This window comes from Leptonotus elevatus, chromosome 15 (assembly GCF_054856555.1).
Source record: "Leptonotus elevatus isolate MCC_2025b chromosome 15, RoL_Lele_1.0, whole genome shotgun sequence".
Lineage (NCBI taxonomy): Eukaryota > Metazoa > Chordata > Actinopteri > Syngnathiformes > Syngnathidae > Leptonotus > Leptonotus elevatus.
In genome coordinates, this window is record NC_141253.1 from 11234021 (window position 1) to 11261428 (window position 27408).

Consider the following 27408-nt stretch of genomic DNA (forward strand, 5'->3'; position numbering starts at 1 on the left):
TATGGATAGTATGAATTTATAAGCATTTTTCTCATTCTACATTTAAAGGATTTTTTTTTTTAAAGTGTGTGTGTGTTTTTTAATGCCATAGGCAAGAGTTGGAAATAGGAAAGAGCCTTTAAAAAAAATCCAAATGTGGGAACTTGTATGCATTTTCTTTGCATAGTTTTGGGGAATTAAAAAAATTCAGATAGACAATCCCCCCCTCAAAAAATGAATACATCAACAAAATAATGAAATTGTTATTTAGGGTTACTTTTTTTTGCATTAAAAAACAAAAACACAAATTGCAAGTGCATTTCACTGGAAGTTGGCAATTTCGCCTTAAATAAATGAGATTTGATATAATCCACATGTAGCCACAAGATGGCAGTACAGAGCTGAAATGTGAAATGTTAAGTTTCACACGTCACGATTGACGCGTTGCCACTGACAACTTCTATTCGTATTTTGGTCCAGACCATAGACCATAGAGATTTGTAGACCAGCAGCAGGATTTTAAAATCTATTATTTGACTCACGGGAAACCAGTGTAGTGATTTGAGGACAGATGCGACATGGACACGGACCAGTTTCCTGGTAAGGATTCTGGCGGCAGCATTTTGAATCAGCTGCAGCTGCTCTCCTATTGGTCGTGTTTCCATAGCAACATACACAGTTGGGAGTGAGGGGGGGATACACTGTGGAGACGGAGGGGATACACTGTGGAGACAGAGGGGCTCCAAACAGAACCGTTTTGTTTGCTTTGGCCATGTAGAAATAATACTACCCAAAAAATGGAAGTGAGAAAATAAATGCGGTTTATTGGTAGACACACACAATAATCAAATGATTAGTGAAAAGACACACGCATACCGTACTTGCAATCCTGTTAAACTCACTCACCAGCAACTTTATTAAAAATGTTTGCTACTTGAAATCAAAACAAGGCTGCCATGAATAAAAACTTCCAGTGATGCTAACAAACGACATCATAAATATTACTTTGAAATGTTGCTCATTCTCATGGCTTTTTTTTTTTAAAGACCTGCTTGGGTTCTTTCGCAATCTACTGTACAAAACAAAATGGGTGCATTCTTGTGAAAATCCAGTTCCACAAAAAAAACACCAGCCATATTTACATGTTGGCTTCACACACACGCACACACACTCATGAGGAACATTTTTTTTTTTTTTTATCAGCACAATAAGGAAGAACAAGTGAGCAGCCGTTGCACATCGTGTCGTCGGGACAGTGCAGCAGATCATTCAAACATTCTAAAAATAAGGTTACATTTTCTAGATGACGCAGCAGGCCTTGAAAATGATGTGCCAAGTAATACTTGAAATACAGCACAGAAGACACAGCATCAAACGTTAAGAATAGTAGCTAACGAGACAATACCCATTACATTTCATTGCAAGAAGTCTTAGGGCCGCACTGAAAAAGAGAAAAAAAAAAGGATATTTTCTAAATTGCTCATGAAATTTAAGATGTTAGATATTTGGGAGATATTGTATATTTAAGAAAACAATTGACTATTTGAGTCCATTTTACAAGCAAAAAGTTGTTTTTCTGATAAAGTCGTTCTACGGGGAAAATGTTTGTAAAAAAAAAAGTATAATTTATTTATTTACAATAAAGTTCTATATCTTCAAGAAAAGTTTATTTTTTTAGATTGAAATCATATTTTTTTAGTATTAGTATTAAAAGGCCTATACTGTATTTGATGGTATGCTTTACATGAAAAGTTGTATATTTCTTAGATTCGTCATAATTCTGTGAGAATAAATGTATTTGAATTAGTCAGTGAATTAGAGTTAGTGGCTTTAAAAACAAAAAACTAACATTTTAGCGTTTTAAAGTCATAAATTTATGGAAAAGATGTGTATTTTCTAGATTAAAGTCCTAATTTTACAAAAAATAAAGTTGGATACTGAGGGAGAAAAGCCATACTTTGACATTTCTTGTCTATTTTTCATTTTCAAGAAAAATATTGCATATTTTTAAGATTACGTTGCAATTTTACTAATGCTACCCATGCATTCCAATATTTTCCAGATTAAAAATACTACAAAAATTCTACATTTGGAAAACAACAAAGTTGAATATCTTGGGTAAAAAGTATATTTTCAAGATGTAGTCACAAATCTTCAAAATAAAAGTTGTCATCATACAACAATAATGTTACTTTAAAGAAGAAAAAAAAGAAAAACTAATGCTATATATTTTCAAGACATCATACCGTTTTTCTTTAGAGATTAATCATACATTTTAGGAAAGAAATTTTATTTCTTTTTTTAGAAAGAGGTTGAGACCAACCCAAAAAAATTGTACACTATCAAGATTTAAGTCCATTTTATGAGAATAGTTGGAAAAAAATATTTGAAAAATACAGATGTGCATTTCTGTAATTTTACAAGGACAAAATAATCCAACTTTAGTATGGAAGTGTCATTTTCTTTTCTTTTTAGTTTGACCCTAATACTCCTTAGTCATTTCAGCCATGTTTGAAAGAGTGGTGGGATAAAAGTTCCAAAATGGACGGTAACACTAACAAGGAATTTGCGTTCACAGTGTCTCCTTTTGAAGAAGTAGAAAAGCACCACACATTCTGGACATTTGCCAAGAAAAAAAAAAAAAAAAAAGAAGAGCAACAAGCGGGGATCAAGGACAGAACCTTGGGGGACTCCAGTTTGGGACGTTTTGAGGCCATGTGTCCCAATACCTTTGTCCAAACAGTGTACGACATCATCAGTCACACGGCACCTGCGCTCCGTCACTTAAGTGAGTAGAGCAGCTCGGCGGTGTGACAAAGCGCCAGAGGGTGCGCAGAGGAGAAGTACTGGCAGCACAGCCAGTCCTCCAGCTCGGCGTTGCGCTCGGGCTCCAGCGAGCGCTCGGCGAACTTCATCATAAGTAGCGCCCGCTTCACATCCAGCCAGTTGAGGAGGCCCTCGTGCCGGGCGCCGTCCGCCCCCGGGCCCCGCCTCTGCCACTGCTGATCCATCAGGTCCTTCCTGGGCCCCCACAGGAGGCCCTGCAGGACCCGCTTGGCGTCCTGGATGTGGATGCGCTTGATCGGGTCCGGCTGGAGCAGGAGCCGAGCCAGCCTCTGGAGGCCGGCTGAGTACAGCGACACGGCCGGGATGGCGGGCAGGTCCTCGCAGCGGTAGTCCTGCTCCTTCAGGGCTGGACTCACCTACAAGGGGAAAACAAATGCAGATTTACACTAAATCCCAATAAAGTTGTTAAAAAAAGGGGGAAAAAAGCCATAAAATTATGAGAATAAAGTTGTGTAATTTTAAGGGGAAAAAAATATTTTACAGATTAAAAAGTTGCATATTTGAGAACACACGTTGGATATTGTCAAGAAAAAAAAAGGAATTGTACGAGACATTTTTGTACTTACTTACAAAATAAAGTTATTCGTTTTACAACTTTTCAAAAAACTTTAGATTGTATTTAAAAAAGTAAATCTACAAGAATTAATTTACCCAAAAAATTGAATTATAATAAAAATATAATATCTTCGAGATTGGAAAAAAGTGTTTTAAAAAAAAAAGTCGTTTTTGAGGAAGAAATTACTATTTTGTTTATATACAGTTCTAATGTTAAAGTCTACAAGAAGTTGTTTATTTTTTTAGAAAAAAAATACATATTTTCTTTAAATTCTTCAAATTTGTAAGATTATAGTGGTAATTTTAAAAGAAGTTGCATAGTTCACAAATAATTCTCCTTTTTGTGATTGCAGTGGAATTCTGTGAGAAAAATTTAAAAAACATTTCCCGGATTTAAAAAAAAAAGGTGGAATGTGGGGAAGAAAAAAAAAAGAAATAACTAGTTTGCATATCCTTTCAAGATTGCTATAATTTTACAGGACAAAAAAAAGTTTTATACATTTGAGAAAAAACTGTTGTAATTTTACTACAGTGTGTATTTTCTAGAAAGAAAAATCCATTTCATAATTATAATTTTGTGAGGAAGAAAAAGTTACAAATGTTTTAAAATATAAGAGTAATTTTACTAGAAAAGAAAATGGATATTTTTTTTATTTTCAAAATTAAAGCCATATTAAAGTCTAATTTCTTAACTAAAGGCACAATTTTTCAAGAAAGAAAAAGGCACCTATTTTCAAGTATAAATTCTAGCATCTCTACGGGAAAGTAATAAGTCATATTATTGAGAAAAAAAGTTTTTGATATTTTTGAGACTGAAGTAATAATGTTAAAGAAAAAAATACGTTTTTTTTTCTCTTAAATATCAATATAGTTTAAAAATTAAAAATAAATATTTTCTACATCCAAGTCCTATGTATATTTTTTTACGGTTAAAGTCACAATTTTCTCTATGAAAAATGTTTTAGATTAAACTAAGCTAAAAAATAAAATACAATTATTTTTGATAAAAAGTCATATCGTTTTTCAAAACTAAATTTGGTACATTTTACAGATAAAAGTCATCAGCGGCAGTTACGTTCCTTCACCTCAAAGGGGTTGGGCTGGTGGAGAAGCTCATAGATCAGGATGCCCGTCTGGAACTCGTCGAATTTGCGGTACTGGGCGGCGGACACGATCTCGGGCGCCAAACGAGCGTGGTCCCGCTTGACGCGCGGGTCCACGCTGGCAGACGCGGCGTCCTCGGCCGAGCGTCGCTTGGCCTTGGCGAAGTTGCTGATGAGGAGGCGAGGGAGGTGACGCTGACTGAAAGCGCCGCTCGTCTCGGTCTGCTGGGGACTCGGAGACGGGGCGGGGGGGTGAGGAACCAGGAGGAGGTTCTCCAGGCACAGGTGGCGGTGCGTCACCCCGTGCTCCTTCAGGTGCTCCAGGCCGTGGCACAGCTGGAGCAGCAGGAAGCAGACGCGGCGCTCGTAAACCTCCGGCTGGCTTTTGTGGAAGGCCTCAAAGTCGCGAGCGAAGTCGGCCGCCGTCTGCCGGGGGATCTCGGGCGCGATGACCACCACTTGTTCGCGCTCAGCCTGCTGGCCGCGGGGCCGGGACGGGGACGCGGGCGACGGCGAAGACGACGCTGACCCCTGGTCGGACGGCAGCATGCTCTGGGGGACGCACGCCAGGAAGTGGCCGCAGTCCTGCTGGAGGTTGAAGTGAGCGGGCATACTCTGCTGCACTGACAGGCCGTACAAGTGGCCCTGCTTGGCCTCTGCGGACGGACTCTTGCAGATCTGACGAGGCGAGATGAAGAGGCGGCGGCGTGGGCGAGGAAGAAGGAGAGAGGGAGGGGAGGCAAGACAAGAGACAGGAATTCCTGAAGGTCAATGCTGATTTAGTTCCTGTTCAAGTGAAATCAACGCATTCGCTGCCATTGACGTCTATCGACGTCAAAAGATCCATTTAAACTGGGCTGGCAGCGAATGCGTAAAATCATCACGGGAAGACAACACGAGGAGTTGGACTTTGGTTTGAGGTTTTCCAAGATTTATCGGATTGTAAATTATGGAGGACCAAAAATGCCAATACTAAAATATATAAATAAATACATGTGAACATATAAACGGATATAAAAATATTATTTATTTGTTTTCAATATAAAAACAAAATATATCAATACAAATAAAATAAATAAATAAATGTAAAAACAAATGTAAAAATAAATACAAAAATAAATATATAAGAATATTTAAATATCAATCAATCAATAAAAAGGCTCTGCCCTCATATTTATTTATTTCATGCCGCAGACGCTGTCAACATGAAATCCGTCATGAAATGTTAATTAAATGAGGGGGCGATCCTAAGCGTGTCTTGGGTTGGACTCGGGTTGGCGAACAAGGAAGTCTCGCAGACTTACATGGAGAGCTCCAGCAATGGCCGACTATCTTGTCCACTTTCACCACAACTTGCAACTTGAGTTGCTCGACAACTTCACACAAATTCCTGTAAACGACAAAGTCCGTTGTTTCTTTCGTGGGTGTGAATTCGCTCTTGCTGTGGAATGGGCAGAGTCTGACATAGACTGACATGTCAATCAACCAATAGACGACTAGTTCAACTCAAGACAGACATAGGACCGCCCCCTCATTTGAATAACTTCATGACACATTTCATGCTGTAACATGAAATTAATAAATATGAGAGCACAGCCTTTCTTATTTATTGTTTGACATTTAATTCTATGTATAGATTTATTTCCACATTTATGTATTTTTGTAGTTTTACATACATTATATATATATATATATATATATATATATATATATATATATATATATATATATATATATATATATATATATATATATATATATATATATAGTTTTTATTTAAATTTTTATAAATGTTTTTGTATTTAATTTATTTGTTCAAATTTTTTTATATCAGTTTTTATTTTCACTTTTATATAAAAAAAATAATAATTGTATTTTTTTTTATATATATCTGTTTTTATTTATTTATTTATTTATATTTGAGGCATTTTTGGTCCTCCATAGTAAATTCTCCCAGAAGACGAATGAGCGAGCCTGCGGGCATCCAAGCCGCAGCTTCAAAGAGCAGTAACAACTGAGTACACGCCCTCCTCCAGTTGTGTTTACTTTGTTGTGCGCCCAAGTGGGACCAACCCATCTGGAGTCCCAGAACAAACAAATCCAGCGCCCCGAAAAACCCTAAACTGCTTTCACTACTGAGACAAAATCCAACCGGAGTATTTGTGCCTTACCTTCACGGCGTAGGAGTTGCTGGGGTCGGAAGCGCAGGCGGCGGAATAGTAGACGGCGTCACCCGCGTTGCAGCTGGGCTTGTTGGACGTGAGCCTGAACAAGGACCAGTTGCTCTCCTCAAACCTCATCCGGTTCCTCTTTGAGCCTGTGAAGTGCTCCTCGCATTTGAGAGCCAAGCGGCGCAGGGACTCGGCGTACAGGCCGCCCAGCTTGGAGTACACGCCCTCCCGGCTGTCCATGTTGCTCAGGAGGGTCTGCAGCTGCAAAGTGGAGCCCAGGTTGGACGTCGAACCCGCTTCCGAGGCCGAGAAGGGGGAGCTGAGCTGAGGGGAGGAGGAGCAGGTGATGCTACTCCGGCAGTGGACACCTAAACGTCCAAGATTCTTAAAAGGCTCGTCCAAAGTCCGGGATCTGGAGGGTCGGCCCAGGGGGGCGTGGCAGCGCTCCAGAGACTCATTGGAGGAGAAAATGACTCTGGGGTCTACTGGGCTGGACGGCAAACTGGCCCGGCAGCTGGAGTCATTTGGTCTGCACACGTTGTTTTCCGAGCCGGTGAACGGCAGGCGTGGATAGGCCCGGACGAAGGCTTTGGAGGTGGCACTGTCGGGGGCGGACACGGTGCGGTTGACCATCTTCTTCTCGGGAAGTGGAGGCGGCTGAGTGGTCGTGATGCTGAATGTGGGAGGGCGCGGAGAACCCGGCGCCGACGCCGCCGGACTTCTCAGGAACGGAGAGGAGCAGGACAACCGCGATCCATCCCGAGAACCTGAGGAGATTGGAGATGACAGTTTCAGTCAAGCGTCTGACGGGTTCCGACATTTGACACATTTCAGTTTTCTTCCGAATGATCTCCGCTCAGATGACCTCTCGCCTGTAACAGAGACTGAAACGTCCACACCGACATTCCAAACGGCGTCTTCCATCCGCAAATCAAGACTACGTGGTAACTTTAAGCGCCGGAGGAGTCACATGCCGAGATAATTGTGTGGTGCGGCCTCCAGTGACTGCGAGGAGGATGTAGACACCCCCCCCCCCCAACCCCCCCTCGTTATCGGACTCCATAATTATCTCTTCTAACGACGTTGGAAGCCAGGAAGTCGCGGCAAATGCAACAGACTTTTTCCATCCAAAAGACGTACCGTAAGCGACGTGCTGCTTGTTCCCCGTCTGAGGTCTTTGGTGAGGTAATAAAACTGGTTTCTGGTGGCTGGTCTCAGTCACAACAGTGTGAAAGAGGAAGAGATAAGATGACAGACAGCCGCAATAAAACCTTGAGAGTTCCTCCTGCTCGTCTGTGGACCGTTTTATTCTGGACAAAGTGCATCAGTCACTTCTCCATTTGTATATGAACACCTAGCTAACTATTTCACGTATACAGTGTCAGGCCAAGCAAGTTAAAGAGGAAGTCAACCTCGTTATATATGTTATATGTGATCTCACTAGTCTAAACATGACATTCTGATTAATATTACAGTTGTGGAATATGAGCTGACCATCTCGGGGGGGCGGCCATTTTGCCACTTGCTGTCGACTGAAGATGACATCACAGTTGCTTAGGGTTCGGGTAACAACCAATCACAGCTCACCTGTTTTCTGGAGATGACCTGTGATTGGTTGTTACCTGAGACCTGAGCAACTGTGATGTCATTTTCACTCGACAGCAAGTGGCAAGATGGCCGCCTTCTGAGATGGATAAAAACGGCTGGATTTTGCTGCTTATCTCATATTCCACTGATGCAATATTAACCAGAATACCGTATTTTGACTAGTGGGGCTAAATAAAACCTAAAAATTGTTGAATAAATTTTTGGGAGTTGACTTCCCCCCTTTAACGATTACCACAAATTTGTAAATGTATTTTTCGCATTGCCTTCCAATCTCAAACTACAAAAGGCTTCCACTTCACCAGAACATACGTGTACTTGCGTGACCTCCTTGTTCCTCATTACAACTCCAGACAGTCCACTCCTTCTCTGTCTGTTTTCTAACCACAGAAGATGACCACCAAGTTTCAGTTGAATAACAACTGCATTGGCTCTACTCCCCACAAGGGTTGCACGCTTTGAACCCATTTGCTCTCAAAAATGTATCCATTTGTTCTGTTTCAAACATTTTAAGTGTCCCAAAGACGTATTTATAAGTTTTGTTTTTGTTTTTTATGCTTGAGCAAACAGAAGGCTTCAATGCAGCCTCTCAACTGCAAAGAACGGTTGAAGAAATGGTAGTTATTACACAAACGGCCAGCAGGTGGCAGCAGAGTATAAGAGATCAACCAGGGCCGTGTTGGAAAAAAAAGCTATTTTCCCCTGTGTTTTAAATAATTTGTTAAGAATGATGACACTTAGCTATATTCTAATGCTAATTGCTGCAAAATGGAAACAGATAGAAATATACTATTCTTGTGGGCCTTGCCAAATCAGTCAAAATCCAGTAAAACAGCCGGGAGTGAAGGGGATTGAATGAGTTAACGATGAGCTAACAATGCTAACAATAAGACCTCGCAGTATCTGGTTATACCAACAGCGATCGGTACTGCAGATTGGAAGGAAGAACCGATCAAAGTGCCTCACCCGTGTCAGCAGTCAGACTGTCGGTGGAGGCAGTCAGTAGGCCGGCGCTGCTCAGGTCTCGAGGGGACGTGGCGGGAACGTCCAGTGAGGCGAGCTGGACGCAGCGGTTCAGCTCCATGTTGCTGCCGCTCAAGTGACCAGACACTCTGTTGTAAAAAAAAAAGACAGACGAGGAGAGGGCTCAAAAACACGGTAATCAGACTTAATTGCAGACTTGCATATTCACTTCCTGATTTCAAATTCCTGATTTCCGACTTGCCACTGTCACTTGTGAAAACAGTGCACGTGCTGACTTTCAAATCAGGGCGACCGATTAAGGTGAGTGACAGCCACTTGTCTAATCAGTGGCGCTAATGGCTCGGGGAAACAGCGGTCCATCCCACTTCCCTCCCTCGCCTCCATTACAAAAACGACTCCTGCCTCCGTTCATCTCACGGCCTTTGCCGTCAACTCTGCCATAAATCAGAGGACAACGGGGGCGAATAGAAGACACAGCACACGTTTCTCAAAGGTTTCTGCTGTCATCAAAGGAGCCGGCGTGAAAGGCGTTTAACGCAGAGACATGTCTGTGCACGTCTGTGGACAGTGTGTTTCCAAAACATGAGATTTCTATGCGGAAAGAATGTCTAACGTCGCCCGTTAGCCGTGGGAGGACGAGCAAGGCCCTGCAAGTCTGCTACATGGTTGTGCTTTGTTAACGCTTTGAAATTATACGTTTTTAATATGAAATGTCAGAAAACGGTGAAAACAATGATATTTGTATTACAGTAACTGGGGGTGTTTTTGTCACTCAACAGCAGAGTATTGGGTGTCTGTTAGGATCTAAATATTTACTAGTACTAAATAAATATATTACTCAACTATTTATTCTGTTATTTTCTAATAATCTGTATTTTAAAGAGAGACGCGACTAATCAAGCCATTTTTAGCAGTAAAAAGTTAATATTTTGTCCAGAATTAATTTGATAACTTCATTGCTTTTCATGTACAATTAACACCTTTAAAAACAAATTTTTCCACTTCCTGTCTACTTAAGATGACATCACCTGTGCTGAGGAAGTTGGTAACGACCAATCACGACTCACCTGTTTTCTGTGTTTGGTCAGCAAACTGATATATGTATGTATCTATGTATGTATATATAAAAAATAAAAAATAAATAAAAATAATAATAATAATAATAATAATAATAATAATAATATATATATATATATATATATATATATATATATATATATATATATAAATAAATACATAAATAAATAAATATATATAGCAACATAACGATTCAGAAGTTTGAAAAAGGCTGCTTTTGAAAAATAATAATAATAATTAGAGGCTGGTGTTAAAATAAACCATTACCAAGCCCACAAACTAAAAGGCATGTCATCACAACACAAAACGACGCAACTCACAGGATGTTTGTTGCACTTATTTTTGGGATGCCCGCTTTTAGCCCAAACGGCACTTAATCAACATCCTAATTGCACATTTCCTGCTAACAGATACCGACACTTCCTTTGCTATAAAAAGACACCACACAAGCTTGTCATTTACAATTCTATGACCACCCTGACCCGCTTTTAAAGTGTACTGTACACAAACATCTAGCAGTAAATGACATATTACTTAGTCGCTCTGCGGAAGGAACAGCTACAAGATATGAACGGTTATATGGTGTGATTACGTGGAACTGCTGTACAACAATGAATTGTGACTAAAGAAAGGTGTGCGTGAGCTTATCGCCCCAGACACACTAAATGACGACACATTTTATGAGATTTGAGCAAGGTGGAGCTTGGAAAGATTCCAGGGCTGACTGATTCAGAATTTCGGAGGAGGGTCACAATGTGGCGCAACACATTATTTTACGGACCGGTAAAAGCCTTCAAACACAAATCAAGCATCTTCCCAAAACCAGGAGACGAGTTTCCTACCTCATTATGAAGTGAGTCCGGACTGGCAGCCACCCCCCCCCCCCAAAAAAAAAACAAAAAAAACAAACAACAAGTTTCAGGACGAGCCTGGCGGCTCACATAAAATGTAACCTAACCTTGGCACGGCCCGGATCGTCGCTGTATTTAAAGCTCCCAAATCGAGCGATCCTGTTTGGTGAGCGCTCACATGACGAGTGATGAATGCCTGATCTATTAATTCTCCTTCTATTGATGGACAGAGTGGGACAGTTTGGGTGTTGCCGCGGGCAACAATCTGTTCAGCAGTGCCCCCTCTCTTTCGCTATCTCCAGCACTTGAAGCCTTTTACGATCTTATACACCCTCACACAAATACTACATGCGCACACACCAGCAAGACGACTTGCAGTGTGAAGCAAGTGCAAATCCGAAGATAGAAATTACCAAAAAGTGGATTTTAACGGTGTCATCAAAGCTCGTCTTTAGGAGCCATCTGTGGCTTTTAAATGATTCATCACATCATCATGCGTCACGGGGCACATGAAAACGCATCAACTTGTTGGGTAAAGACAGAAACACAAAAAAACTGAAACGGCACAATCAGCAGCAGCTAGATCAGCAATCTTTACTGTCAAAAGAGCCATTTTAGGCCAAATAAATAACAAATAAATATGCTGCATCCAATTCATGTTCTTCTACCTTTTTGTAATTTTTTGTACTTCCTTTTCATACACTTTTAGACTTTTCTGCCTTTTTGTCAAATTGTTGGCAATTTTATTGTCCTATGATAATTTCTGCCGTTCTTCTTCCTTTTTTGGACAATTTTTGGCTATTTTTTGAATGTTTTCTTTTCTGCCCTTTAAAACTTTTATTGAATAAGAATTACAATTTTAAAAATTCTCTGACATTTTTGGCAATTTGATGGACACATGGTAATTTTCTGCCTTTCTTCTTCCTTTTTGGACATTTTATGGCTATTTTTGAGAAAAAAATCTTCCTTTTTTGCTATCCATTATCTGACATTGTTGGCAATTTTGTTGACATTTCATGGTCATTTTCGGGATTTCTTGTTTTATTTTTGGACATTTTATAGTTTTTTTTTTTTAATTTTCTTTTCTTTTCCTTTCTCAATTTTCTGACTTAGTTTTTTGCAACTCCAAAGACATTTTATGGTAATTTTCTGCCTTTCTTCTTTTGTTTTTGGACATTTAATGGATACTTTTTTGAACATTTTCTTTTCTCCTTTTTATTGATTTTTTTTTAATTCTCTATGACATTTTTAGCAATTTCATGGACATTTTATGCTAGATTTATGCTTTTCCTCTTCCATTTAGGATATTCTATGGTCACTTTTAGGAAATGTTTAAGCATTTTTTAAAACCTTTTCATCCACCTTCTGTCTCTTTTTTTCTGACAACTTAAAAATTTGGACTCTGACATTTTGAAATATTTAATTATTCATTTCTTATTTTTATCATAAATTCATGTACAGAATATTTTATCTGAAAAATAAACATAAATATGTAAAACAAATATTTATATTAATTTTTTTTGGAAAGATCCACAGGGAGCAACTGCAGAGGGACTAATGAGCCACATGTAGGTCTAGAGCCTCAGGTTGCAGACCTGAGCTAGATGATAAGGCGGGCATCCCAATACTGTTCACCAGTAAAGAAACATTGAGTCATTGAAAAGTTTCACATACACAAAATACAACAATATTGTCAAATCACTTGGAAAATGACTAAAAACACTGTAATGCGCATGCCAGGCCAGGCCAGTTATCCCCACAAGGGTCGCGGGTGTGCTGGAGCCTATCCCAGCTGTCATGGGTGGAACCAAATCATCCTCACTCAGTTCTGTGATGCTCATTTCAAAACGTGAAGTTTTTTACTTTGTCAGCGTAAGTTTGGTTAAGCTCCAAATTCATCAGCATAATTTTGGCTGTGCTCTAAATTGTGTAAAGACTTTAGAAGCATTCCAATTTGGAGGTGCCGCTGTATTCCACTGCAAAATTCATTAACTGTTTATCTTTGCCCCCTCTTTAATAGCTCAGTCTATCAAGCTGCAGTCAAAACAAAGCTCACTTATTTAACAGTGCGTTCATTAGAATTGAAAAAACTCACATTAGGAGCATGAATAGAACAAGGCGTGCATTGAGGAGGGATGCTCTGTTTGAATGGAGCCCAAATAAAGCTGCACAGTGAGTGTCGCACAGTTGACGGCAGTCAGGTACTGTATGTCTATATGTGGCAGTGGCACCAACGCAGTCCACGTCCTATCAGAGAGCAAAATATATTTACTCTGTCAAGAGTACGTGCCCATCGTCAGCGCTAAATTGTGTCATATGCGTAAAGCAGAGCGGTGTCACAAATGAATTACAGTGCCGTTAATGCTAATGCACAGTCACGGGTAGGAACAGTGAAGGACGGCAATGTCAACTTGCGTTATTAATAGGACGCACTGCTCGATTATGAATTAAATATTAAGCATGATTGTATTGGTAATAGCTGAAATCATGATTTATTTTTTGGTACAAAACAAGAAAATGTTTAAATGTAAAATATATTAAGAAAAATAAATTTCTTTGAAACACTATAATTATACAAGTTCCTTTATTAAATTTGTAATTTTAAAATAAAAAGGTGCAAATTTATACATTTAAACAACTCAAAAAATGTTGTTGTTTTTTTAACAATTATGCTGATTTTGTAATTGTGGAGTGTAATAATTAAAATTGTAATTGAATTTCGATCAAATTGCACAAGGACACTTCATGTTGGACAGCAAGTTTACAGTTGAGGCCAGATTAGTCTGGAAACAGAACACCCAATTTTGTCTCTATAATTATTCATTTATTTTATATATATGTATATTTATTTTTTACTATATTATTATATGTATTTATTATATAGTATATTAATTTTATTATATAAATTTTTATTATACTATATACATTATTATATCTTACTTTTTAAGTTAAAGTTACAAATAATGGCTTGTCAAAAAAATTATCTGACATTTATGGCAATTTCATGGACATTATATGGTAATTTTCGGCCTTCCTCTTCCTTTTTGGGCATTTGATAACCTGGACGCTTTTCCAATTCCGTCACCGGAAAAGGTTTAAATCTGCCCTCCAAGGAATCGACTCCTTCTGTACCACTTCTGCAGTCAAACAGCTACCACAGTACAATAGAATGTTGAAGAGATCATTCTTACCTGTGCTGTTTCTTGGGCGGAGGCGGAGGCGGTGGCGGAGGTTGACTGGCCTCATGACTGGCTGATCCTCGCCTCCCTGCTGCTGCCAGAGTGTCTGTTGAGCTGTCGTGTTGCTTGGCCGGCATGCTCCTGCTCTGCCGGGCCTCCTCCGCTGCGACGGCACTTTCGCTGTCCCCCTGACAGGCACCATTGTTGGGCAGGGGCGGGGGGGCCGTGCCTGGCTCTGTCATCAGAGGGGGGCTGCTCGGAGCCTTGTGGCAGACGCTGGACTCCTTCCAAACAGCAGCGCCATTGACCGGCTCTGTCACACGAGATGTTGTCCGGGGATTAGTAGTCAGCGTCTTCTTTTCGGCGTCTTTCCGCTCTCTCTCCTCCTCCTCTTCTTCCTCGTCAATACGACAGTTCCAGGCGGAGCTGTTGTGGTGGTGGTGGTGGTGCTTGGGCCAGCGCTCAGGTGCTGCCGGGCTGTGGTTTTCCGGCTGGACTTTGAAATGTCCCTCTTTGGCGGACACCAGGAAAAGCATGGAGAGTTCGGGGAGAGGAACAGGAGACGATAATGACGGAGAGAGGCTTGACGTGCCGAATTTGGTAAGGTCCGGAAGCGGAACCGGTGAAGAGATGGATGGTGACAGGCTGGAGGTGCCCAGTTTGGGGGACCGGGTGGTCCTTTTTGGCGGAATGGGCGGGCTCGACTGAGGTCTGGGGTGTAGTGAGGGAGTGAGGCTGGGTTCTGTTACCAAGGAGGGGGCGCTGCGGCTGGGGCTGGGGCTGGGCCAGCGGAAGGCCGTGTTGCTGGGGTCCTTGTGTGCCGTGGGGCTAAAGTGGCACTGGGTGCCGATGGCTGAATCGGGGCTGCTCAGGTAGAACGTCCTTTTGTTGCCCTCCCTGTGAGCAGCCATCACGGAGATGGTTGCCCGCTGGCCTTCTCCTGAAAGTTCACAGTTGGTAGTCTGGTCTGGAGAACCCAGCGATCCGCTTCCCTGCGGCCTGCGCTTTTTTTTGGTGCTTTCTGCGTAAATGGGCTCGGAGTCCGGACCAATGGGGGAACTAGGCACAGAGTTACCAGTCGTTTGTGGGCTTCGGGGGCTCCCAACTGATCCCTCGGTGGCAGGTAGTGAATCTGTGCTGCTACCGAAGGAGGAGGAAGAGTCTAATGGGCTGTTTAGTTTGGACAAGACCGGAGGATAGTGGATGGATGGCTGACTGTTATTTAGAGTGTCCAGCGATAAAGCTGATGTTAAGGAACTGGCGGAAGTGCTAGATGTCTTGGCAGTTAGCACAGTCATGCTCTTATAGCTGATGCCATTGGTGTACAATTTGGCAGGACTAGTCGGACCAATATCCAAAGGGAAAGTTGTGTCTATGGAATTCTGCCGCAAAAAAATTGCGCTTTTCGCTGCACTACATGGGTTATAAGTGCTATTCTGCTGCCTACAGGTGTCTTTATTGACATTGTGAGGACATTTCCCTTCATCTTGGGTGACCAACATGTTGTTAATGATCATGGAGTCTTTGGACAAGGAGGAAAAGCAAAAGTCAGTCTTGGTGTCCGGAAGAGTTGAATCTCTAAGGCTCTTGTTACAGTTTTTACTATCAATATAACCCTTTAGATCCAGAATCTTCTTCAAGCCCAAACGCTCCACTGGGCTCTTCATGTTCTTCTGTCACAAAAAAAACAAATAATAAATGACACCAGGGGTGAGAATCTTTAACTGTCTCACGATTCGATTCAATTCAGATTTTTGGGTTTGCGATTCGATTCAGAATCGATTTTGGATTCAAAACTATTTTTGATTGACAATGATTTCTGCTTCAACCGATAGATGTGCAAAGATTCGTCATGATCTACTCCAGTTTGCAAGACAGAATGACAAATGGAGACATTAAAATGTCTTTATTTATTTTTACATTTATTAAGTTTTGAATTGTAAGGAAAGTGCGTTTATTCCTGACTCATAGGACACACTCGGTCTACCTCACTTCCTGTAGTGTGTTCCCTCCCCCAAGCAACATGAACTCAAACTAAAAATACTATTGCTATTGCTACAGTATCCAGCCATTTATTACACTCCAGTTGAGGTTAACTGTAAATCTACACATACAAAACGAAGAAAATTACAAACAGTGCACACTTAAATGCAAACACACTTCTTCACACTGCTTGTTTTCCAAACATAGCTAGCTCAAGGCTAACGCACAATGGAAAGCGCCATTGACTCGCCAACGCTAATTAGCATGCTACATGCGGCACTTTTATCACTCAAAAGAACGACTATTCATAAAAAAAAACGCTTCAGGAATGTATACACAGAAACATCTTAACATTACTCACCGGCATATGCTCTACGCTGAAAAAAAAAAACTTTTATTGGCATAACTTGATTGTGACTTTTGTGGCTACAACTTAACAATGTATCAGAACCACACTGCCCCTAAGAGGCCAAATCGTGTAATGCGCTCCAAAAAAGTTCCACACAAACAAGGGCAAAACAGTATAAAAAAAATTTAAATAAAAATTGATTTGGGGACATTTTTTTATCGATTCTGAATCGTAGTAACTGAGAATCGCGATTCCTTTGAGAACTGATTTTTTGGCACACCCCTAAAGAAAACAAACATACAGTCTGACAGACATTATAACAAACAGGTCAAAAAAATCACCTGCTCTATGTTCATGTTGACGTCAGCCACCGAATCGCCGGTGTCCAGGCTCATCATGGTGGGTTTGACGGCGATGGTGGGCTTGCTGTAGGGTGAGGGCGCCGTCACTGCGTCGTCGTCATCGCCGCCGCTCTTCGGGCACGCGTTGGCGGGCGCGGCGCTTGCCGGGTGGCCTGCGGTCTTGTGAGCGCTGAGCTGGTGGAAGCAGTTCTTGCAGGAGCCGGGTTTCCACACGTGTTCTGCAAAGTCGCTGCACACTGACATCTTCGGCTTCGCTCGATCAGCGGAAGGTCAGAAGCGGCAGCGGGGCGTTGCGGCACAGGCGGGACATGATCTCATGGTTGCCAAGGCTGTGGTGGATTAGGGAGGACAGGAAAAAAAAGATCAGGAGTTTAAAATAAGTCGGTATATTTTGCTCAAGCTACAAGTCGAATCATGCCCTGTACTTCTTCCAAAGCAACACGGCTATTTTTTGCGCAAAGCATTAAGGTGCTAATTTTTGCTTTACGGCGGTCGTACAGGAATATGTCACATCAAAGTTAATCATTTGGTCTTACAAAAGTGTATTTAGTCTTTATTTACAGCACTAGCAACCTACATCACGCATTAGTTGCCATGACGGCTATGTCTTCTTCTTTGGAATCCAAACAACGGCCTGGGTGCCATTTGTGGCCCGCCATCTATTTTTAGATATAAAAAGCATATACTAAAAAAATGACATTGACAAATAAATTTGTTTCCTACACTGCAGCGCAGGGGTGCTCAAGTTCGGTCCTCGAGAGCCCCTATCCAGCCGGTGTTCCATGTTTCTCTCCACTAACACACCTGATTCATGACCAGGATCGTTATCGGGCTTCTGCAAAGCTCGCTGATGAGCTGATCATTAGATTCAGCTGTGCTGCAGGATGGAAACGTGGAAAACAGGCTGGATAGGTGCCCCTGCTGTAGCGCTTTTGTAAATATGCAAATTAAATATTTACAATTAAACAACTAACATTTGCCTTCGTGACACTGTGGTGGATAAAGATAATTCGTTTTGACAAGCAAAGTAAGGTTTCCTCCACTTTCTGCTCTGTGTCAAGGACCAACTTGTGAAAATATCACATGAATAATTGACAAGTAGTGTTCAGTGCAGGGGCGGCTATTTTCTGGTGGGTTACAGGGTCTCGACCACCCCAAAATCTTGTAAAATCCTTAACTATTTGCCTTAGAGAAGCTGTTTATGTAGCATTAAAAACAAACAAAAAACCCACTGTAATCTAAAAACAATATACAATTGCTTGATTGACTCATTTTAGTGTCTTTGATCAATTAAAGTTTTTTGTTTTTTTTTTGTTTAAAAAAAATTCTGTAAGCGGAGGAAAAAGTTTGGAAACTAATATGTGATGTTTGCTAGCACAGTGAGCATGTGGCATCAACAAAAGGGTTTATTTGCTATTTACAGCAGCAAAAGAAGAAATGACCGACCAGGAATCTACCTTAAGCCACAATGTGATGTGTAATTCTGGTTAAGATTAGCCATTTTAGAAGAGACAGAGCACTAATTAGATTTTTGAGGCACTCTTAATAACCTAACGGCACATTTGCGAGTTTCTGAAAAAAGTGAAGCAGTGCACGCTCGGAGATATTCGTATTTCCAAATGCATCCACTCTCAGAGTGTTGTGTCAGAATGAATTTCCGAACACACCCTAGGAAACTGGGATTTTGGGTGCCGGTCCAAGCTCTAATTTTAAATATACAAGTCTCACAAGTCGAGTTTAAGATGCAGGACGAGCCAAACTATGACAAAAAATAAATAAAAAAAATAAACGAGAATTACAGTGCGGAAAATACGGTACTTAAAATATATTTTTTAATTAAGCAGAATTGATAAAATAATAATAATATTACATAAAAAAGATATTCATTTTATGAAAAAATAGAATCCATATATGGTTGTTTTGGTTCCCAGGATTATGCTAAACAACTCAATTTTGTGGAGGGTTGTTACAATGGAATAAAGAAGACCCCATTAAATTTGATGAGGATCCAAGAGAACTCCGTAGATAATGCATTCATCTTTATGACAATAAATAAATAAATATTTCAGCAATGCATAAGAAGGGTATTTATGATGGTGTGGAGTGCCGCTGTAGCTGGAATCTGCTATTGGAGATGAAAACAATCCATCATGTCCGCCACCTTCCCTTGACTAAGGTCTAACTTCCAATGTAAAAACAGCAACAAGGGAGCCAGATCGCCGGCATCCATTAAGATATAAATGTCATCTGCGGACGTAACATAAGTAGTGCCGGCGTTTCTTGTTCCCATGGCCTTCTAAATTAGAGGCCATGCGCTGTCTGTTGAAGAAGAAGAAGAAGAAGAAGAAGAAGAAAAAAAACAGCAAGCAAAAGAGAGGCCGCCTGTTGTGAACCCTGGTGCCACAAAAGCCCTCCCGGGTCCTCGGCAGCCCCCGGCATGCTGCAAGAAGACGGACGAGGCTCAAACATCCCGGAGGTCGGAATGTGAGGAATGTCTAAAAGGCGCAAGTCTCACCAGGGTGAATCTCACACCCTGGAAAAAAAAAAAAAAACTCCTCCTCTTCTAAACACACTCAAGAGTCAGAGCACATGTGTGAGCGTCCTTGCGCAAACAAAGGCGACCTCCTTCCTCCTGTTGAACAGGAGCAACAGCGACAGGATCAACACCACTTCACAAGGATCATTTGTTGCCTGGCATCCCTCTTTATTTTTCCTTACCCTGCTTTAATTACCTCTCAACAAGGTGCAGCAATGACACACGAGCCCATCAGAGCGGCTCTCAAACATGTTTTAGAACGTTAGAAGGATTTCCCGAAGCCTCCAGAGAAAAACACAATGAATGGCGTGTACTTAGGAAGTAAGCCACTTCCTGTTGGTTTAAAAAAGTACAAAATAATTAAATCATGTTTACATTTGACTTCCCCCCCCCCCCCCCCCGGCTGACTCATTTGGAGTTCGCGCAATGCTTTGTGTTTGTGACGACAGTGAGAGCCTCGCCTATCAACCTCACCTTATCCAGGCCAAACCAAACGATGACAGATCAGAAGGCGCTCACATTTGGTTTTGGCATTCCCTTGGTTGTGGTTTCACTGACTTTGGCTTTCCGCTATAAAAAAAATTATGGACTTGATTTAGCGTTTATTTACATGGCAACACCAGACGAATATCTTTTACCTTTGCGTTATTGAAGTTTCCACATAAGACAATAACATTGTCACAAAAATGATTGGAAGTGTAAACTAAGCCAGGACACAAAATCATCTGTTGAAAACCCATTATCGCTGAAACAACAAAATAATGCGACCTGCGTTAGAGGTAAAGCAGATGTACACGTTTCAAGAAAAGACAGTTGAAATTATAACCACCATTTTGGAAGTCACCAACTGCAGTATCTGTGTTTATTTGTTAACAAGCACAAATATTTAATACGCTCTTATTACAACTTTGAGGATGTTTGGGTAGTTATTTTTGATCAGTTTGATTCAATTGGTTACATATTACTCTTTATTTGGTAGCGAATGGTTTTAGGCGTAAATATTTAATCAGTTAGATCCCATTTCGTACAAGAGCCCAACAAAGAAACTATTATGCTTTTTTTTGGTGTTAGCTAGCGGAAGTTACATACAGAACGGCGCCAAATTTAGTATTTTGGTTGGATGACATGAATTGAATTATTAGCATAATCTGTGAAGTAATGTATTAGCATTGTTTCTTTGTTAGCTAGTGAAGTGTTGGAAGACATTAATTTAATCAGAACCTTTCATTTAGACCCATTTAAATGCTGTTTTTTTGTTTGTTAGCAAGATGCTAAAACTCTTTATTGGATGTCCTCAAAAGTTCAAAACTTGGATAGTTTATTTTTTCCGTTCATTCGTTGGTATCTACTTTCAGTTTTTCTATTAATTTGATTGTTTTGTTCTTATCAATTTGTTTATTAGCAAACAATGTTCTGCAAAAACTATTGCACTTGAAAGAAATTATGTGTTAAGAAATCATACAGGCCGAAGGTGAAAAAGAAACGTTCGTTGATGTATATTCGTATAAACCTACTGTATGCATTTTTGTTCACTTATAATTCTTTTTTTTCTCAAATTTCATTGATATAGGGGCGTAATTTGTTGCTGATCCAAATTAGAACTGTTGAACCTTGGTGGATGTCTTCGCTCTACTGATTACCATTCTGAATGAGTTCTGCAGCACTGTTAGGTTCTGTTGTTTCACTGTCCCAGCAAGCAATCAAAGAATAACAGAGGGGGGGTTGGCAAGACATGGGAGAATCGTCTGAGTACATTGTTGTCCTCTGTCTGCCCTTTTCCCTCCAAACAAAATCTCCCGCTTTGTCCCTATTTGGGTCATTCCGACGTCCACCGACATGTTCCGGGATGTTTGTTTGACGAAAGCTAGACCCCACTGTCGACATTCCCCACGGCTCCTCAAGCTCAAGTTCCAATATTTCTCACTTCCTCTTACGGGAAGAAAAAAAAAATGCTGCAGACGTTCAATCACATGACAACGTCCAAAATAACAGAAACATGAATGTGTTAAGACGTCACCAGGACACAAGTTTGCTAACCAGAAAATTGCGTGTTAATGTTGAGAGATGCTGTCACTTAGCCAAAATGTCAAATAAAGAAGCAAATGTATTACGAGAACACGAGTTGATATATCACAATATTTCTTAGCAATCTCACGCAGAATGGCGTTGTTTTATTTTCCATCAATTTTCTTAACCACTTATTCCTCACAAAGGTCACGGGGGGCGCTGGAGCCTATCCCAGCTGGCTTCGGGCAGTAGGCGGGTACACCCTGAACTGGTTGCCAGCCAATCGCAGAGCACACAGAGACCAACAACCATTCACACTCACAATCACACCTGGGGACAATTTACAGTGTTCAATTAACCATGCATGTCTGGAGTACCCGGAGAAAACCCACACAGGCACAGGCACGGGGAGAACATGCAAAGGAAGGCCGAAGCCTGGACTCGATCTCACGTCCTCTGCACTGGGAGGCGGAAGTGCTAACCAGTCAATCACCGTGCCGCCCCTGATAAAATATAATATATATAATATATAATATACAGAAAATGCTAAAAATACAAACTTTCCATGACACCTCTCAAACATTTTCAAAATTAAAATATAACCCTATTAACATATGTACGGCAAAAATTCTGGCACAATACAGCTCTGTAGTTAGCGCTTCTCTGGCAAAAAAAAAGAAGAAAAAAAAGAGCGAGCACCAACCTAGTGGCTTGGCGTGTTAATTACATCGTTTTCAGTCATTTTTGAAAGTATGTGTGAACGGCTTTCACTTTGACAATGTTGTCATCTCCACGTGACATTTTTCAAAAACATATCCTGATAAAAATTAGGAAACAGAGAAACGCTCAATGGCATTGCCGTGAATTCTTGGCTTCAGATATTAACAAAATGGCTATTTAATGACAGCGTTCCCTGAGTTTGTTTATTTTATACTGTCTTGCCATGAGTGCTCCAAATATTTTAAAACACTTTTAATGTTGAACATTTTTAGAAACAACAATATAAACAAATTACAATTATGGAACACAGTGCTGTAGTAGTGTCGTATACCTGGATGAAGCTTATTAAAGAGGAAATCAACCCGAAATGTTTCCTTTATAATAACAGTTGTATTTATTTATTTTCTCATGATTCCTCACAAATGACCCTTGACAGTCAACATGACTCAAAAAACATTCCCGAAGAGGAACCACAATTATAATTGTGATCTTGAGTTGGGAAAAAGTTGCCATATATCACTTCAGACAGACTTATTGTCCTCAAGAGCTAACAATTAATTACAACAAGCATGCTGGCTGATGGGGAGCAATAAAAAGGTCGAAGGAGCTCGAGGGGCTTATCAACACACAACAGCTGCTCAAACTGCACTTCGACTAGTTGTGTAGTCACCTACTGTTCCAAAAATAATCAGTTTGGAGGTCATATTCAATTCATTATGGGTGGAAAATCGGATGAAACAAATGTTTATCAATGGTTTATGAGAATTGGCCAACTATAGCCCACGAGCCGTCAATTGGCCACCAACTGCTTTAAAATGCTCAGTACTCACATCAAGCAATGAAGTTGTTTTGTTTTTTCAAAAAGTGAGCAGCATACCTGTGTGACGTCATCAACAAATGACCAAAAAAAGCGGATTTGTAAAGTGTTGACGACTGAGTACAACTTTAACCATTAAACGTGTATTATTTATGTCCCATGTCAAAAATGAAAACAAATACATAAAAACACCAAACGCGTAAACATGTTTTCAAGTCGACACTTGAAGTCAAACGAGGTACATTGAGTGTTTATTTACAAATTATTAGCTACATTAGCTAGAAATGACCGGAAGCTTACCTGCTCGGACTTTCTGTTTTTGCCTGGCAACAAGAAATCAACCCCTCTCAAAAAACCCAAAACTGGACCACGGAATTAAAAGTCGCGTGTTCAAATGCCTCCTGGTGCTTGAGAACTGCTGCAGTTAAATCCCGTCTTCTGTCTTGTTGTTGATTTATCCCGAAGGCGGCAGGTTCTTAAGGCGGTGGGCTGCTTGTGCTTGTGGTTGCAGTTTGCAGACGTGCGCGTTGCTGCTGTTTGGCTGAATGACTGTGAATGAATGCGCGGTGCGCTGTGCAGAGGTGCAGCACGGATCCTCTGCAGCAGCTCCGAGGGGAGGACGAAAGGAGAGGGAGAGGTGGGAGGAGCCCACAGCAGCCGTGCTGTCTGACCACTGGTGGCTTTTTTATTACCTCCACCAAGGAAGAGGTTATGGTTTTGGCTGCCCTTTTCCGTGTTTATTTGGTGACACGTTTTGAAAGATTCACTACGATAGAATGTGAAATTAAAGAGATTCGGTTTCGACTTGAGATAGCCGTGAAAATATCTTGATCTAATTTGGTACGTGCATTTTTTAGGATGTGTCAATGGATATGAATGACAATTGGTAACTCTCAAACGAATCATTACGTTATCATCGTAATTTCGATCAAATCTGGATCCGTTTTATAATGTAAAAAAATCGAATTGTGGGTAGAATCGCATTTAATTTGATATAATGAAAATGTTCAGCAAGTTTTGAGCATGATCTTGATCATATACTGCATTTGAAATGCACCAACTTGGCATCAAATAATAATGTGTTGCTTTTTGTTAATTCATGATAATGATCTAGAATCGGATTCTGGATCTGCACTGGAAGTTTGGAACATATCAATAAAAGTGCATGTGATTTTGCTCAAATCTGCTGTCAAGCTTCAGTTTGACCCAAGAATTTTTTATTTTTTTTTGGTCAGATTCCAGATTAGAAAAAACAATCAGATAAGGGCGTGCATTCCTCTAGTGTTTTTGCCAACACTGTTTTCCTAATAGCTACAATGTGGATGCTTGAGTGCATCAATAATACCACACATGACGAGCAGTAAAAAAAGAAAAAGAAAAAAAAAAGAAAAGAAAAGTCTTTTGATGTGGCGAGTTAGCTGGAGGTTTTCGGAAAAGGTTTTTGAAGCCGCTTTCCGCCCCCCTTAGCTCTCCCTTGGACTGTTAGGCTTTGAATATCCTCAGCCTGGTTGGACTCCTGCATAGTCCACAAAAGTAGCTGCTCTTTAAAATCCAGCGCACAGTCTTTGCTGCTGTCACATGACATGCAGCCTATCAATAAATCACATGTAGCCGCTCATCTTTTACAACACTTACTTGAATGAAGCCAACACGCTCGGCTGGAGTCGAGCCAGGGTCATGAAATATCTCCGTGGCGTGTGAGGTTTTCCGCATCCCCTTTTCCTAGCCTGCAGCCCTGCGTTACAATCGGATAAACACACAGCAATAAGTCAGCTCGGAACGGTTTTCGTATTGCGGAGAAGGACAGATTTTCATGAGCATTTTTCCAAGGTTTTTTCCCTGCACTTGTCTCTTTTTTTACAGAATGAATTATTAAAAAGACGGATTTCTTCAATTCAATCTGGCGAGGTGGGTTTTAATGCAAGCAGCAACTAATTGACTTGTAACGATGGCCGCCATTATGGAGATCACATAAACCCTCGCCCTATCTCCTCATGAGAGGACGGCCCCAGAGAATTCCCATTGGAGTGACTTAATCAAGGCGATTATAATTTTATTAATAGCTTGCAACAGGCAGATCATTTGAACAACCGCGTGTGCGTCCTCGGCTGTTGTGTGTGTTTATCTCGGAAATTGAGAGCACAGAAAAATGCTGCGTCCTCCATCTCGGCGTTCCTGGTAATCCTTTTGTCCGAGCCGTTGCAACCTTGAGTGGCTCGATTCTCCAGGGAAGCTTTCTCATTTTGCTTCGAAACGTGCTATATGCAGATACAAGCTAAAAGGATTGTGCAATGTCTGCTTAGTTGTTGTCTTTCTAGAATTTTTCACTCACTCGATACCAAATCTCGATATATTGAAACACCTGCGCAAGTCAATATTATTCTTTCTTATTTAGTTTTAAACTCCACTTTGTTGTTACAATGTCCTCCAACTTCATTTCGAAGTGCAGCTTCATCGAGCCTCGTCACGCGGCGTGGTGACCTCTCACCCTACAGCCAAGCGAGGAAGGTCACAGCGTTTTTGTCAGGGTTAGTTAACAAAGCAGGTATTGTGCTCCTTTTTCAGTCCACTTCACTTTGTCACTTGCCATCAAGCACACGAGCGCCCGGAAAAAAACAAAAACAAGCCAGAAGCATCCTGATCTGACACCAAAAAGTATTTTGTTTGTTTTGGCCTGCATGTGAACGCTCAGCAATCGCTTGAACTCTTCACTTGTGAAGGTTTAACCAATAAGTTGAGTTAAAGGAAAACTGATCGTTTAAAGCGATGTCATTAATATGCATGCCAGGCTCCAAGTTGGTGATGTCACACTTGACTTCCACGTTTCAATTTTGTAGTTTTCTGGGTCCGAAACACACACAACGATAGTTTGTTGGTTTCAGTGATTGATATATATTTTCTTGTAATTTATATATATATTTTAAATATAGAGTTGTCAAACGATGACATGTTTTAATCAGATTAATCACATTTTGGAATTGTGATTAATCACGATTAATCGTTTAATTAAAAAGGCTTTTTAGCAGCATTTTTTTGCCCGGCAAATTTGAAGAGCACATGTTACGTACATTTTTTCAACATTTAATGTTATGAGGACGTCTTCAACCTTTTTTGATTCACTGCACACTCTCATCCTCCTCTTTTTCTAATCAATCAATTACTCGCATAATTTAAAATGAAAAAAAAAACGACTCCAGTATTTTGACATGAACAAATATTCTGATTGTCATACACAAATATTTATTAAATGCTTGACTTTAATGCATGTACTGTAGCTATGTTCTAATAGCTTTTTTTGTGATCCTTGAATGGAATACACCTCCTGTAAAATACAATTTTTGAACAAAATGATCAAAATGTACAATTCTCAGAACTTCTCGCTTCCAGGTTTAGTTGAGTTTACTTCAGAAAGGTTGATTTGCAGTGCCCCGTGGACTTGTGGAGAGAACTTGAGCAGGCTATTTTGCGTTAAAATGATACATCAAAGACGTACAACTAATATACTAAGTAAGCCTTAAAGTAAAACTACCTTGTCTGTGTTTGTCCATTTTCGCACCAGTGGCTAAGTTTGGCTGCTCAGTTTTTTTTAATGCTAATATATTAGGGGTGTTAAAATGTGTGTGTTAATTTTGAGTTAATTTAAAGTTCCGTCAAGGCTACTTTTTTTTAACGAGCGATTACTGCCCCTTAATTTGGAAAGCCTGTACTGGGGGAATTCCAGTCGCAACCCAGCAGACACGTCCACGTCAAAATTTTGCAGTAATAAATGTAATAATAATGCATATATTTGTGGAGACTGCGTCAATTTGTATTATACAATTTAAAAAATGTGCAGAATTTCACACGTTACTTCATGTTAAAAATTCGATAGCTCTTAAAATGAAAATAAAAATGCACTGAGGCTGTCACCAATGTCTTACAAATGCAATTATACCATCTAGTGGCAGAAAAAATGACCTCAACACAAATCAATGTCACGATCAGTAAAGTACATCTTTTTAATTTTAACAACATTTGACAAATTATTATAAAATGACTCTATCAATGACTAAAAGATGCAGCCACAATTCTATTAGTTTAATATTTTTTCACTTTTATATTAACAAGAACATGAAAACTTAAGAAAAATATTTTATTTTACATTTAGAACAGATATAAAATTTGCAATTAATCGGGACTTAACTATTGAAGTCATGCGATTAATTATGATTAAACATTTTAATCGCCTGACACCCCTAATATATATATATATATATATATATATATATATATTATTATTTATT

The 27408-nt window shown here is 40.3% G+C and overlaps 1 protein-coding gene across 1 annotated transcript; it reads right to left on the bottom strand.

Annotated features, from left to right (window-relative positions):
- Positions 1-783: 783 nt before the first annotated feature.
- prag1 (PEAK1 related, kinase-activating pseudokinase 1) lies at positions 784-23714 on the bottom strand. The gene is made up of 7 exons (XM_086097627.1): positions 23426-23714; positions 17025-17374; positions 14364-16024; positions 9227-9372; positions 6656-7422; positions 4467-5162; positions 784-3182 (listed from the first exon to the last, which is right to left on the bottom strand). Exons 2-7 carry the CDS (start codon positions 17286-17288, stop codon positions 2760-2762), a joined length of 3957 nt encoding a protein of 1318 aa, XP_085953753.1. The 5' UTR covers positions 17289-17374; positions 23426-23714; the 3' UTR covers positions 784-2759.
- Positions 23715-27408: the final 3694 nt, after the last annotated feature.

Excerpts from the sequence above, each read along its gene's own strand:
- prag1 (XM_086097627.1), bottom strand. The coding sequence starts at position 17,288 with ATGTCAGTGTGCAGCGACTTTGCAGAACACGTGTGGAAACCCGGCTCC. Across the intron at positions 9,373-14,363 it reads CCGCCCAAGAAACAGCACAG|AGTGTCTGGTCACTTGAGCG; the intron begins GTAAGAATGATC and ends TTTTTACAACAG. Across the intron at positions 3,183-4,466 it reads ACCAGCCCAACCCCTTTGAG|GTGAGTCCAGCCCTGAAGGA; the intron begins GTGAAGGAACGT and ends TTCCCCTTGTAG.